Source organism: Squalius cephalus (assembly GCF_949319135.1).
Source record: "Squalius cephalus genome assembly, chromosome: 17".
Classification (NCBI taxonomy): Eukaryota; Metazoa; Chordata; class Actinopteri; order Cypriniformes; family Leuciscidae; genus Squalius; species Squalius cephalus.
This window is the reverse complement of record NC_137138.1, coordinates 14,450,085-14,465,355: the sequence shown is the minus strand read 5'-3', so window position 1 is coordinate 14,465,355 and position 15,271 is coordinate 14,450,085. Positions and strand designations below refer to the sequence as shown.

The 15,271-nt window shown below is 38.6% G+C and overlaps 1 protein-coding gene across 1 annotated transcript in view; it reads right to left on the bottom strand.

Annotated features, from left to right (window-relative positions):
- Positions 1–413: 413 nt before the first annotated feature.
- Positions 414–15,271, bottom strand: part of fgf10a (fibroblast growth factor 10a) — a 39,989-nt gene continuing 25,131 nt past the window's right edge. The window contains exons 7-8 of the mRNA XM_079898465.1: positions 2,307–2,410; positions 414–1,354 (exon numbers count right to left, since the gene is read on the bottom strand). Coding sequence (XP_079754591.1) covers positions 1,160–1,354; positions 2,307–2,410 — 299 coding nt within the window. The 3' untranslated portion in view covers positions 414–1,159. The remainder of the gene's footprint in view (positions 1,355–2,306; positions 2,411–15,271) is intronic.

Genomic DNA, 15,271 nt, shown 5'->3' with positions numbered 1-15,271 from the left:
TTGAGGGTGGATATATATTTATATGTGGTTTTCGTTAACTGCTGAAATATATAAACAAGTATGAATGTTTTCAATTCAGACTGTTTGGGCACAAGTGAACTAAGCTTAAAAAAAAACTTCCCTTCCATGACTGATACTAGAACAATAAGTGTGGCAGTGGCAGAAGACAGTATGTGTTTTGAGTTCTTGAATGCTTTTGGAGATGAGCTCATAGTTATCACTGGAATCTTTTTCTTTCTTTTTGGGAAACAATAGAGTGTTTTTTCAATTGTGGGACTGAGAAAATAAAAAAAATGTATTAACCGAAAAACCTAAGTGCAGCAAATTCATTTTGTTTTACAGATACATTTCACATCTGAAAAGTGAATAAAAGAAGAAAATGAGCTTTTCTCAGCATCATGGACGCAACTTCTGCTAGGTAAAGAGAAATATATTTATTTATTCATGTGTAACCGATAGAATAGCTTTTTAAAAGAGGAGCATAAATGATAAAAAATGTCCATTCCATGTTTTTTTGTCTTTGTTTTTCTTTAAATATTACATAAAATAAATAATTTATTCCAAAGCAGTCAGGTAAAGAATGGAGATATCAAATACAGTGGCTTTTGCATGTTAATAATATTAAGAGTTCTTTACGCTATGGTGCTAGCTTGACTAAATTCGGATGGTAGGAAGCGGGGTCTCCGTCTCGGCCTCTCAGTCTTGCACCTTGAGCAAGTGCTTCCAGTAAGTGTTTGCATAACTTTCAGTCCACTGAGTCACAGAGTTTGAGAGTCTGTTAGAGTGTTTCGTATGAGTTAGTACAGCATAAATAACTGCATCCAAAGGTCACACACACAAATACACACAAGCAATACACTCTGTGAAAGGTCTCTTCAGTTCATTCTGGGAGGTTGCAATGTTCGATTCCTCTCCGTCGGTTTTGGTCCAACCTTTCCTTCGCTAGAAAAGGGTTTGGCATAAAAAATGTCCCACATTTTCCCTGGTGCCAATAACTTAAAAAAATATGTGATAACAGTCTGACTCAGTGAAAAGGTGTTCTCTTAGTTCCTTTACATAGTGCCCTTTTCTCCAAACGGTTCCCTTTTATAGGCCTACTGTCGAAAAATTCCAAGTCTTTCCTCAGTGCAGTTAAATGTTCCCTTTGGTGGGGTTGTAGCTACACGATAGGAATGGGGAGAAAGTGTGTGGCTGTGTTTTTTCTCCGGGTCTTTTTGGCTCTCATCGTCCTCCCGTTGGCGCTCAAGCCCACGAACATGGGCTTCTTCTTGTTCCTCCACTCTGCCGAGGCGTAGGTGTTGTACCTGTTCTCCTCGATCCGCTCTATCAGCTTGCAGTCAATGACGAAATCCCTCTGAAAAAAGAAGATTTGTGAGTGAGTTCTTGATATGATCTTTGGTCATGTGGTAAAAGTCTATTTTTCAATTTGTTTAGTTATTTAAAATGTAATAATTGGAATGCAAACCATATCAATATTATTGTCCTACTTATCAGGAATAAAAAAAATATAATATTGTATATCATGTATTATGTAAGGGATAATGTACATCCAGCCGGTTGTTATCTGCTTTACATCACCCTGTCCTTTTTTTATCCTTTTTCCGAGCGTAAACAGAAAAAATGGTGGCGTACTATATTGATTGATACTTCCGCAGTGAGGACAATAGTCCTGAGGCGTAGGTGATTATATTTTAGGACTTTCCCCTTTCTCTCAGTTGATTTCACTTTTGGGAAAACTATTGGCACTATTTTTCCCTGTTTCAGGTAACATTTGCCATTCTCGAGAGCGGATGAATGAAAGGCGATGGGGCTGGAGAGAACTCGGAACAAAGAGGGAGCTGGGGATTGTATGGCTGGATTGTGAATGGAGGAGAACGCATGCATGGAGCAGTATTGGAGGAGAGACTACAGTGTAAGGAAGAGGGCCTTCTCAGCTTACTTTTTCAAAGATAACAGAACTCTTTTGCTCAAGCCGACTTTTGCCGGGGGATTATTTACAGGCAATGGAGTGGAACTGTCCTTTAAAACAACCCCGGGCTTTTTAAGTGCCCCGAGACATGAGAAATAGAGCAGGCTCTCTGACATCAAAGCCTCTGAGAGAGACCCGAGGGCTGAGGGATCTTTCTGGAAGCTTGTAAAGAGCTGAATTTCTATAAATAGTTTAGAAATTCTGAATGTTGTTTAAAAATTCCCGATAAGAAGGACGACTTCGGTTTGGACGGGATCGTGAGACGTTATCATTATTTGTTGTAGAGTCCAGTCATTAACTATAATTAAAAGAGAAATGAAGAGAAAATGATGCTCACCGCCCCGTAGACCACCCCTTTCTTGTTAATTGCAAGGTAGTAATTGCTTTGAATCCCCTTGATGGCAACGATGCCCACATCCACAGACTTGATTTCGAGTGTACCTACAAAACAAACATAAACATATCATTTACATAACGTCCAAATAAAAGCATTGCAGTTTTTAGAGTTTTGGAATTATGTGAATATTTATGGTGCACCGCTGGTATCGCATGAAACATGTAATTGCATAATAACATAGAAAGAAGGCACATTTGTGCTTTGATAGAACAGGTAACAAATATCAACATGCACTGTAAATAAATAGATAAAGGCATTACAGAAAAGACCTTCTTGAACTTTACCCACAATCCACCTCATAACCCCAATGCTAGAATCAAAAATTCTCAATCTTCCCTGGCAAAAAGGAGTACTTATCTTCAAAAGCTGAAAAGTCATATTTTGCTGTCTTTGTTGTTATTGTTTTCAGAGCTGAAAGGCATACTGGCAAAGCTTTGCAGCCATTAGAGATCCAAGTTGTGGTAATCATTATGGTTTTGCTTTTTAAAAGGCAATTATGTAAACCCATAAAGCCATCACGCTTTAGATGGGATTAGTCCCAGACCAAAGCATGTCCTAGTAGCAAACAGGGCTATATGATCCTATGTTGTTTGTGTATGGGGTTAAAAGAGCTTTTGCCTGCAGCTTCTGGCCTTTGACGAACACGAGCTGTTCAGTTTACCTCGCTGCTTAAGTGAACTCAGTGCTTTTATCTGCAACTATTCAACAAGACATCAAAACCATAAAACCAAGCCTCAAAAGCAAGTAAATAAATAAGCAATAAAAATTATTTAATTTATTATAGCAATGTAAAAAAAAAAAAAAAAATTATAACACTTTATAATAATTATACAGTAATAAAGTACTGTATATTTATAGTTAATGCATAGTTCATATTTTGTTGTCTCTATAGGCTATATGCAAATAGTGAGTTCTTCATTCATTGTCACTGTAATTAACACAAGTATTATTGTTACTTATCTCATATGTCATATTTGATAATGTTTTTTAATGCTTTGTTAACAACCTATTAACCATAAATAGTTCTCACTTTAGATTAGGTCATGGGAAATCTGTCATTAAGGGCTTTAAACCAACCTTTATTGGACATTAATTGCTTTAGTATTAAGTGTATTATTCCTTAAAATGTTTACAATTAACTAGTTACTTATTAGCATGCATATTTCTAGGATACTGGCTGTTTATTAGTACTTATAATGCACATATTAATGCCTTATTCTGCATGACCTAATACAACTCAATACCTAAACTTAACAACTACCTTACTAACTATTAATAAGCAGTAATTAGGAGTTTATTGAGGCAAAAGTCAGCGTTAATAGCTAGTTAATATTGAGAATTGGACCCTAATCTAAAGTGTGACCATATATATATGGTGACTTAACCTTATCCCCAAAACTAAACAGTGTTGTCAGTGTGCAATGTATGCAAATGTAAATAAATGTACGTGTGGTAGAAAAGATACTGTACATAGAAATACTCATGAGAACCCTTTATTAAAATACATCAGTTGGGGTTAGGGGATAGAATATATAGTTTGTACAGTATAAAAATTAGGGCTGCACGATATATCGTTTTAGCATCGATATATTGATATCGGCCCGCATATATATATCTATAGCTCTATAGTTTTCAACTTTTCAACTAAAATTTATATTTTATTTCAGCTTTATTTCAGTTAACCAAACAATTGTTAGTAGTTTAAATTTAAAATAAACTGGCCTAAACCTACAAAAAAAACGTGATCGGTTGCTTTATACGTCAGTCAGATGATCTATTGCAGCAAAAAGCATCAATATATTACATATTTCAGAACTATGTAAAACCCCCTGAGTTTTGTGACGCAGAGGGATTGAACCCACACCTGTGGATCAGGGACACAAGCGCTGCTACAACAGGAGGATTAAGTGGATTTGAAGGCAGTTCTTCTACATGGGCTCAGGTTGCAGTCACCAAGAGAAGATGTAAGGAGACCTCATCTCCTATCCTCTCTACTCCCTCGCCTCAGGTTAATGAACAAGAGCCACAGAAAAAAAAGGAGGGGGCTCAGAGATGGGATCACAGACTTGGTAGGATTAAGGGGGAATAATCCATGATCAAAGAGCAATAGAGTGGACAAAAGCAATGGAACGGCTGCCCAAAATGACACGCGCATAAACATTTTTACGAGAAATCCCAAGCATATAACAAACATCTATTATGCAGACACATGCAGACACAGTGTGAGTGATGTCATGTGTGCAAACAACATGTCATGTCTACAGTAAATTTGGTGACTGCTCTTTAAAGCTTTCAATGTCAAAATAAAGCCTGAATCTTCTGGCAGAAAGCACCTGTTTGCTTTCGGCTATTTGATGTGGTTTGTCAAACCAAAACACGCTAATTTTTTTTTTTTTTTTTGTACGACTACCTCACGCGTTCCAAGAGTGTTTCCCCTGTCTGCATTGAAGCTGAAATGCAGGTCTGCAACAAAGGACTGGATTTACAAAACCAAAACATCTCTGAGGCATCTAAGCAACAGGTCTCGCTGCATGCTTTCTTCTTCCACACCATAAACATTTAAGATCTGCCTCTCTTTCATTTCAGATTTCTGTCAAGTACCAGTTATTTAATGTGAGATTTGACCTATAAGTACAGAGAAACGTTTTAAGGCCAGTGTCTGAAGCGCAGTAAGCTCGCAAGCACATATTATCTAATCAACATTTTTAAGACATTACCAAGAACAACAGCTGTGCGTGCAACAAGTCTGTTACAGTTTTATTTGGCTCATTAAAGTGCGTCTGCGCAGTCATGTAAGAGTTAAAACTTAGCAAACCTCTACAGCAGTCTGTGGTTCTCAAACTTAATCAGATGGTGGACCACTTTAACATTACCGGCAGACCACCTAACACCCAAGTCTGAGGGAAACTTCAAACTACTTCAAAACAATTACCTACAGATTTAAATGGCATACAGATTGTCCTTCGTGTTTAAAATAGCCTATAACTGATAACTATCAGTTACATTATCAAAGTAGCAGAAGCCCATAACAAATTTAAAATAATATAGTTTTTTTTACTAATGTAATTCATTTTGAATTAATTTTGGTGTTTTTTGTCAATTATAAATATTTTATAGATTTATTATTTTATTATCAGCTAGTCAACTTGCCGGCCATTATTATTTTTTATAAAAAAATCTATTTTTTTAATTTTTATTCCAGCCAACCACTTGGAATCCCTCACACAGGACAGTTTGAAAACCGCTGCTCTACAGACAGCAATTCCTTGACTCATAAGAGCGTGATTACTATTAAACAGTTTTCCTGGCACACCCAATGTTTTGTTACATCTATATCATGGTGCTCCGGTATTCTGACAAACACGATTTCACCGCCTGCATTATTCAAAGCACTAGCCAAGACATTCTCTTAAAAAAATGTGAGAGAATTTTCTTTCGTGGTGCAACCTAATCCTCCAAGTATTCTTGTTTTACTCCCCATTAGGGCTCAGATTACAAAGACTTATAAGCCTTGGCGTTTTAACAAGCCCGGCCCCACCTTACCCATACCCGGCCATGTGTCTGTGACATTACACTGCCCGTGGCCCAACGGTGGTCCAGAGAGTCCCACCCGTAGCCTAGCGTGATCTTCCCTCAGTAGACTTGGCTTCTGCCCCAGGCTCTGTAGGTGGCCGCCCCCCTTCCAGCTTAACGGCGTTCAGTGTTTTCTTGGCAGAGTGACAGAACTCAGGTTATCGCATCTTGTGGTAATTACAAAAACCCCGCAGCCTTATATTTGTAGCCTCGTGCAACCTGCATCACTACCAAAGCTTGCAAGAGAGTGAAAGAGACCCCCATCCACTTCAAACATGTTTGAAAACAACAATTTTTATCAGGCAGACGGACCTTTCCCTAGCAGTTTCCAGATTGGATCGTTTCCAGACGTCAAAATAAAAATCGTACTTGCACTTGGGAACCCTCAACTGCTTGTAAGCTCTCCACACCGGTGCAAAGTCTGTATAAGTCAAGTCATATATTACACCAGGGTGCTTAATTGTCCTGGGAACCCTGGACTGCCACGCCTCTGATGCGCACGTCTTTTCAATTAAACCCCCCTCCACAGACCGTAAAGGAAAAAGGGTCCCCATTAAAAGGCTGACCCGTCATTGGCTTCTGATGACAGTGACTTGCACCTTTGATCTGGGCTCTGCGGGCCCCTGGCTCCTGGGCTCGGGGAGATCAGTGGACGGGTCTGGGGGGCCGGTCTCATTATCCTACTCTCCTGGTTCTGCTGAAATAGAGTGACTTTGGATGAACTCTGGCTGGGAGGACTGTGAATGTGTTTGTATGCAGAGTTGCAGACCTTTTGAAGATTTTACAACCTGATCTTACGGGAAAACGTAACTATGCTACAAGGTGGCGATTTCGTATTCATTTGTATTGTGTGAATCGTACAAAAACAGACAATTCATTATTTCATTTTTTTGAAGGAAGCATGAAGGTCAACTCCTCAAACCACCCCTAAACAATCCTGACACTGGGGCATAAGCAGATCGTACGAAAACGTATGAATGAGATCACATGAATTCAAACGAATTAGCCACCAATTCACAAATAATTACGAATTGCCATAAGATATGTTGGATTTTGTCACCTTTTTTCATTAGCAGAGTGTGCTGGATTGTATGGAGAAATGCAACATTTTTTCATGCTAATAGCCACGCATCAGATCAGATGACGATAAACTGATGTTCTCGGTCATGTCTGTGCATCCTCTGTCATGTTAAAAATGAAATCGATGAACCTTGCATATCTGGATTTTCGTTTGTTTTTAAATTGTGCACAAGATCGTTTACAGAAAGCATATGTGGACTCTGCAGACAGACTCATAACAACATGACTTTTTGAGAGCTTAAAATCTTTTTGTTATGATTGATGATTTTTTTCCTTCATTTTTTCAGCACTTCATAAACAAGCTTTAGTTGCTGATTTTCCTACTGAAACCTGCAAACCTATTGGCAATCCATTCTCCCTCTCATCCAACAGTTATCTTCCGAGAACTCATAGCACATAACACCACGGCACATCTGCCTCTAAATATCTTTCTTTAGGGCTCTAGATCTATATCTTGTGCTGAAAAATAATGACCTGCCAAGCCAAGCACAGACTACAAGACTGAAGGCAAAAGGAAGGTGAGAGTGGGAAACAGAAGTCAAGTATTGTATTTTGGTTTAGAAGTGTAATTGAAAATCTGTGACAGTGCGTAGAATAAAATGTGAATCTTTAAATGTGCACAGGCAACCTTCAGTCTTGTAGTGTGTGCTTGGCCTAAAGAAAAACATAAAGGAACACATGACTTGCCACTGACCTGTGACTTGATGTGTGATCCAAATACGGATGATGTGTATTTGACTATATTGATAACATTGTTTCCCAGGGGCATACGGTTTGAATGCGCATGTCTTGGTCTGAGCTTAATACACAAGAAATAGTTACGTGAAGTTATTTCATGTTACGTAATGGGTCAGTAGTGAAAATAGTAGTCCTGCTATAAATCTGCTAAAATGTGACTCATTGAAACAGCACATAAAGAATAGAAAGTCAGAAAATGAGTACAATTCTTCTTTCTCTCTTCCAGTTGCATATAGGCTCCATATACTCAGTGCCCCATAATGGGTTGTTTTAAGAATTATTTAGGAGAGGACTGGGATTATATGAACTGAGATAAATGATATGTATTCGAATTAATTAATTTATTATATTAATTTTAATATTTGGGTGAACAATCCGTTTAAAACTCTTTTCACATATTCCAGGCCATCAGAGTATATTAAGTATATGTCTTTCTCCAGGCATTTGTTAACCACCATGTAAACTGCTCAACCAATTTTTGATGACAGACAAATCTGTTCAATGTTTGCACTGCCAAGGCAATGAAACCACTGAAACACTTTGCGCGCTCACAAGCACATGAAACCATGCATGCACCATCCCCAAACACACACATAAGATAACCAAACACTCAAGACGACCTTCTGTGGCTGCAAACAGATTCCAACCTCCTCCTAGCAGACACCCTTAATCTTAATGGGGACCAAAGCAAGACCACTCAAACTTCCTGCTCACTTTTTTGACTGGCCAGATGCATCTCTGCTCACACTGTCCCTGGTCTCACTTCAGTGCTTTGATGCCCCAACCACCGCCATCTGTTCAAGCACACATCGCTTAGGAATTCCCCTTGGAGCTTGTGAGAAGATCTGTTTGAGGAAAACTTCACCCTGCTTTCAGCTATACATTTGTCCAGTATTGTAGCATGTCAAACACTTAACAGATTAATAGGACACTGAAAGACATTGCAAAGTCCTGTTCCCTCAGCCTTTCCTAGCTAAAGGCTCGATAAATATAAAGAGAACAATGGGTATTTGTACAGTAGATATCTCAGTTATCAAGACTCCCTGTACCTGGCTTAAAACATGTTACATCTCAGTGTTACACCATAAATTGCTCAATGATCAGTAGTATTCTACTGTGATTGTTTCCTGAAAGTAAAAAAATGTTGTCCTAGCGGTCGACAAGTGTGCTTTTGGTCACTGTCTGTTGGCAATCAGATAGGCCATAGCAGAAAAGAGACAGTGGTGTTTCTCCCCAGCACACCCCTTGGCACAAATGGCACTCTGTTTTAGGTAATGGGGTCAGAGGTTAGGCATACATCTGGTCTTCCACTCCTCCAGGTTGAACTTTCAGCATGGGAAAAATGGATGCATTAACTAGATGAAGATGTTGAGCTGCTGCTACAGAATGTACACATGTGCTGTAGGTTTAATGGACTTGTCATTTTGAAAACATTTACTTTTAATCTAAGTTTACACGGTAAAACTATACAATACAAATTGTGGCAAATAAATGTTCAATATCATGGTTAAAAAACAAAACAGAAAAAACAATGATATTGTAATAAAAAAATATTATAATTTAAAATAACTGTTTTCTATTTTAATATAGTTTAAAATGTACAGTAATCTATTCCTGTGATGGCAAAGCTGAATTTCCAACATCATCAACAGTCTTTAGTGTCACATGATCCTTCAGTATTCATTCTACTGTAATATGCTGATTCGTTGCTCAAGAAACATTTCTTATTATTATCATCAATGTTGAAAACAGTTGTGTTGCTTAATATTTTCTTTTTTCTAAAGAAATAAAAAATAATCTTACTGACCCCAAAATTTTGAACATTAGTATACAGTAGATGGAAGAAACATAACGGAACAGTAGACAATTTATAAGGAAACATGTCAAAGTTATCAGCAAGTTGGATTTTTTCTGAGGGCCATAGATCTTGTAGAGATGTCTTGTAAAAACCGCTCTGTTATTTATGAATCAGAAAGGAGAAAGTATATGAGGACATCAAGGTCAAAGAGAATGAAACACTGGCACTAACCTTTTGCACATCAGCTCAATCCTCATAAGTCACTTTTATTACTTTGTGTGGTTGGGATTTCCCACGGGAGCTATAAACGGGCACCGTAACCACAGAGAGCACATACACACTTCTGAAGAGTGCCATCCATGTGGTCAGGGCTGGCAACATGTAATTTAAATTTACACATTGCATATGTTCATTTTCACCAGTGAGTCATTTTACAGCTACATTTGAGCTATGAAGCAGGAGCTGACTGAATATACTGATGTTATGATAAACATACAGTACAACATACATGATCACTAACTAGTAAGGCTGCACAATTAATCATTGTGTCAAAATGTTTTGTTTGCAACATGCTTTTTGGAGTGGTTGAGCACTATGACCAAATCACTGTTATTTACATTGGGTCTCATTCATGAAACATTCGTAAATATACAAGTAAATATGTGAGTGATTTGCGCGTAAAGAGACCTTCCCGAAAACTCTTCTCCTGATTCACAAATACTTCGTAAACGTCAGATGTGATAGTGAAATGTGTGTGTTTGTGTTAATGAATTCCAATGAGTTGTAAATGGGACGCGCGTGCATGCTCATTCTCAATTACCATAAATCCCGCCCATTAAATCCGACTGACAACTATATATGGGCATCATATTATGACACCAAATGAAGGATTTCAACATGTCTTCTCAAAAGCGAATGAAAAAGAGAAATTTCTCTGATGCAGAAATTGAAGTTTTATTATCAGAAGTTCATTCAAAACGCCACATTTTATTTTCAAGCGTACATAGTGGCGTATCAGGTCCTAAAAAAAGGAAGCTTGGCAGCATATTACAGATGAAGTTAATGGAGTTTCATCTGTTAATCGAACAGTCCCAGAAGTGAAAAGAAAATGGTTCGACATGAAGCTTGACTGCAACACTTGTGACTTGTGGACTTGTGTTGCGTTTGCAGATGCTATTACTGGCTCTCATAATAAAAGTAAAAAGAAAAACCGTATGTAATTACTATATATAATATTTTTTCAAAATGCTGTGTAAATATGTACCCGATTAAGGTGAATTAAAATGCAGCCTTATTAATGAGCAAAACGTTCGGATGTTAAACGCACTATTTACGCTTGGCTGGGAGCAGGTGTAGATTTCTTTCGTACCAACTAACATTTGGAAAATCCGAACATTTTAATGAATCTGAAAATTTACGCCAGAACCACTTTACATACGATTTACACAAAAATTCGTTCTGCTCGTGTTTCATGAATGGGACCCATTGTGTGCATTAACCAAGCCTTTTAAATTTGTATATAGGCCTAACAGTATAACAGCGAGTGTAACTGGACCTACTCGCACCCACTCAGGGGTGCGTTTCCCCGAAAGCATCGTTGGCCAACTATGGTCGCAAGTTCATCGCAATGTCCATTGAACTCTATTGGTAACGACGGAACTTGCGACCATAGTTGGCCAACGATGCTTTCGGGAAACCCACCCCAGAGCGGGATTTGAATCAGCATGCTAACAAGGGCGCTAAAAACGCAGCACTAGCGTCAGTCGCAAGTGCGCCTCTTGAGGCCAGGGGAGTGATGTTTTACCTGCACAGCTCTTTACATTACATGAGGATACTTCAATTCTGATCATGGTGGCAGAATGATGCTGAACAAATATCACCTAATGCTCATAAAGAAGGTTCAGTATTAAAGTGGGTAATTTAGTTTTTTTGTTGTTGTTGGGATTATGCAAATAATAAGAGAATGCATCCAGGGGCCTCATTTATAAAATGCTGTGTAGAAACCCTCCTACATTTGGTCTAAGATCATTTCTCAAATGTGCGTATATATGATACAGAGAAAACGAACTTATGCACAAAACAAGTAATAAAAACTCAGTGAGTGTTTTAGCGCAATTTTCTCACCTCATGGGATCACAACACTAAGAGATAGTAAATCTTTTCCTGGATTTTTTTTGTGCGTTCCCGAGATTAGGCCTTCCTTAACATAATGCCGAAAACCCGAAGTCTCTAGGTGGTCTGGTTGAGGAGTAGATAGAAGTGCAAGATTGGTGCGCACAGATGCACAGAACAGAAATCATGAGTTAACAATCGCAATTTGTCCGGTGGAAAATTGCGCTAAAAACGAACGTAGCCAAGACAAAAAATGTGCACTCCTCTCTTCCAGATGTGAAATCTATTTCTGCATTATAGGCAACAAATACGGCTACAACATGCATAAGCAATGCTTTTATCGCTTGTTTCTGCTCCTTTTTCTGTCTTTGATCCGGAGTTTCTCTACTCTATTACGCATAATAGCGCCCCCCCTCACCGTATAATAGTGAAAACACGGAAAACTCTGTCAATGACAGGGAAAGAGTTAACTAGCATCAACTAGCATGCAGTTATCTTGTTAATGTTCCTGATGAAGCATTTAACATCACACCAGCCTCAGTTAGAGGTCCTCTGAAGTCATAACAGCAATGCAGTGCAACACTACCCAGCAGGCCAGTGTCCCTGCACTCTAGTTTCTGAGAAACACTTGGCAGAATACGCTTATTCGTCTTTCTCTCTCATTAAAATGACAAAACAGCTTTTATATGAGGTAAACCGACAGAAGCTGATTGAATGTAGGCGGAAAGACAGGTTATGAGCGTTAACTATCATTTAGCAAACAAGCTATTTCATCCAGTAAGAGGTTTGTTGTTGAGCTGCTTTGTATGCATGTGGCTGAACCTTAACACCTGAATTAAAACTAGCAATTTATATAAATGTTCTATCATGAAGAAAAACAAGAGTACCACTCTGAGCAAAGCTAATGGAGTTTGGCCTGGAAACACCTCATTAGACCAGCAATAATCTGTATTCTTAATTGAGCCCTATTAGATTAAACTGCCCCCAAATGAAGTGAGACGTATAATGACCGCTGGCCTGACCCTTGTTTGATCTGCTGCCCAAGAGCTGACACGATGATTGGAAAGACCCCTGCACTTTAGACCTTAAGATTCAACCAGTAGTTGAACTCCGATCGAACACATCCCCTCAATCAAAGCTGTCAAGGCCTAATGATCCTCATTAACAATTTCCTCCGGCCATGCCAATGCCGCTGAACTACAACGCCAGAGGTTTTGCACTTGTGTTGATTCTGACGTTTTCTTCAGTACGAGGACCGTATGATAAACACAAAACAATTGCGCAGAGGAAAGAGAGGGCAAACAAGATCAAAACAGGAAAAGAAAGATTCAACTCGGGTCGGTCCTTGTGAGAGCTTTTGCATCACAGTGAGCTTGTTGTTAGGCTCGCTCAATACACCGAGGACAGCTCCGAGTTCCAGCACGGGGTGCCATTTCCAAAAATGTCTTGGGGGAGACACAATGTGACAAAAGTGATACTGAGCTGATGGATTCTGAAAGAAAATCAAACAATATGGGTGGGATAGGATTTCAAGCTGCACATAGACAGGTCTTTTGTGGACTTGAAAACTAAAGAAGGCTGGACTTGAGAACCTCAAACATGGACAAAGAGACTCTCTGACTGGGAGTTTGAATCTGGGAAATGTAACAATCTATCATACTTAGGCTCTCTGCAAATATTTTTCCACATCAAATATGCAAAACAAATATTGGCCCTCTCATAAAATACGGGCTTTTGATTTACTGCGCGTATTTACGGTGGTGTAAATGTAAATTTCACATCAAGATGTGACATTTTATATGTGCATTGCTGGTAAATAGACTCTATTAATGTCTCATTAAAACTGCAGAATTTGGTAAACAAAATGGGTAACATCTTATACTTCTTATATTCTGTAACTCTGGCTGAAGTTATGATCATGCAGAAAAAATACTGACCTTCAGTTCATTCGACTATTACTTTCAGCAGAATGCAAAGTGTGCTTTTCATAAACATTGAATGTTGAAGTATAAAATCTATATTTTTTAAAACGAGTTTGACAGGCACAGATATATTGTGCACAGACTTTTCCCTCTTCGTAAAGTTCAGCTCTATTCAAACACAAAGATTATTGTCGACATGACGTCAGACTATATACAATAACATGCCGTGCTGTTCATGGGAATATTCTTTTTGTTAACTTGAGAGCAATATTACACCGCAAAGGGACTGGTTCCTTTTAAAATGCCAGTGGCTCCAACTGGAGTAAAATCATTTGAGGATGTTTTGATGTTTCAAGTGCATGATGATACATAACATAGCAAGCCACTCATTTCTGCCCTTTTTACGGGCATTTGCGGCAACAACAATGCTCTCTGATTACAGAATAAATCAAGCAAACAAGCCTGTTGTAAACGCCGCGCACTAACATTGCACTGCGCCGCTGTTTTAAAGCGAGGGACACGGGGAGCACTGCTGCTACCTTGTGGGCACCAGAGGCCCTTCGAATTCAATTATAGCGTCCGCAAAAAAACGCAGGGAAAGCAGAGGGATGGAAGAGGTCCAATCTGTTTTGGAGAAATGATCCATTCACCAACAAGTGGTTCCCCTTTGCTATGCCTCCCGCAGACATTCCAGGCCATATCCACACTTCAGATATATCAGCACTGAAATGAGATGTGAATCCCGACCAGTGCATCTGGCCGGAACATTATTACCAGTATGTTTCATGCCTAAGGGTCACTGTGGGAGCTAACGAGGACAGTGCAATTTTCACATGTGGTAAGCAAGCGGCAAGAATTTTTGTACAGAGATCACTGGCAAAGGTATTAGTACAAAATCACACATATATATATATAATGATGTAATATATATATAATGATGATATATGATATATAATGATGTAATGTATTAATGTATTATGTTTAATTTAAATAAATAGCTGGCAATCATATCATATAATTATAATTATGTTAAAAAAGATAATCATGTGTGCTCAACATCTACAACACTGGACATCTAACACTGTCCAGCTTTCTGGACAAACTCTTTGATGGTAGTTGAAAGCTTTCCAAAACTCTTCAAGCTTGGGCTTGGATTTATTAAGAGACTTTCTGTGCAACACATTTAAGAGGCATTTCAGCTAATTGAAATACCCACAGCCATGTCTTGCGGAGTTCCAGCACACCCTTGTCTAAAAAAGCCAAGCAGCACGCACATGGGACCCATATGTCAAAGCTTTTTTTATTAGTGGCAATGTGTGCGCAACCTACTAACGAAAAAGTGCAGTGGGAGTTTTCGCAGTGTGGTGGCCAGGTGCTTCGAGCTCCTTGCCGGGTGTCTGGACATGCCACAAACAGTGAAATGAAGTTGAAATTATTCTGATTATTTAAAGATGATTTATGATTGAATTATATGAACACAGAAAAAAGTATAAAACAGCCTGACATAAGCTTTAAATTAATAAAAAGCCATTTACGCATTTAGCGTGATGTTCAGGAGTAACTTCCAAAATTTTGCATATTTTACAGAAAAAAGACTACTCTGTTATTTTCAAATTGGTTCCAGGAAAATGGCTATGAATAAATCTGGGCACTGAAACCTAAGGACCAACATTAGGGCTGAC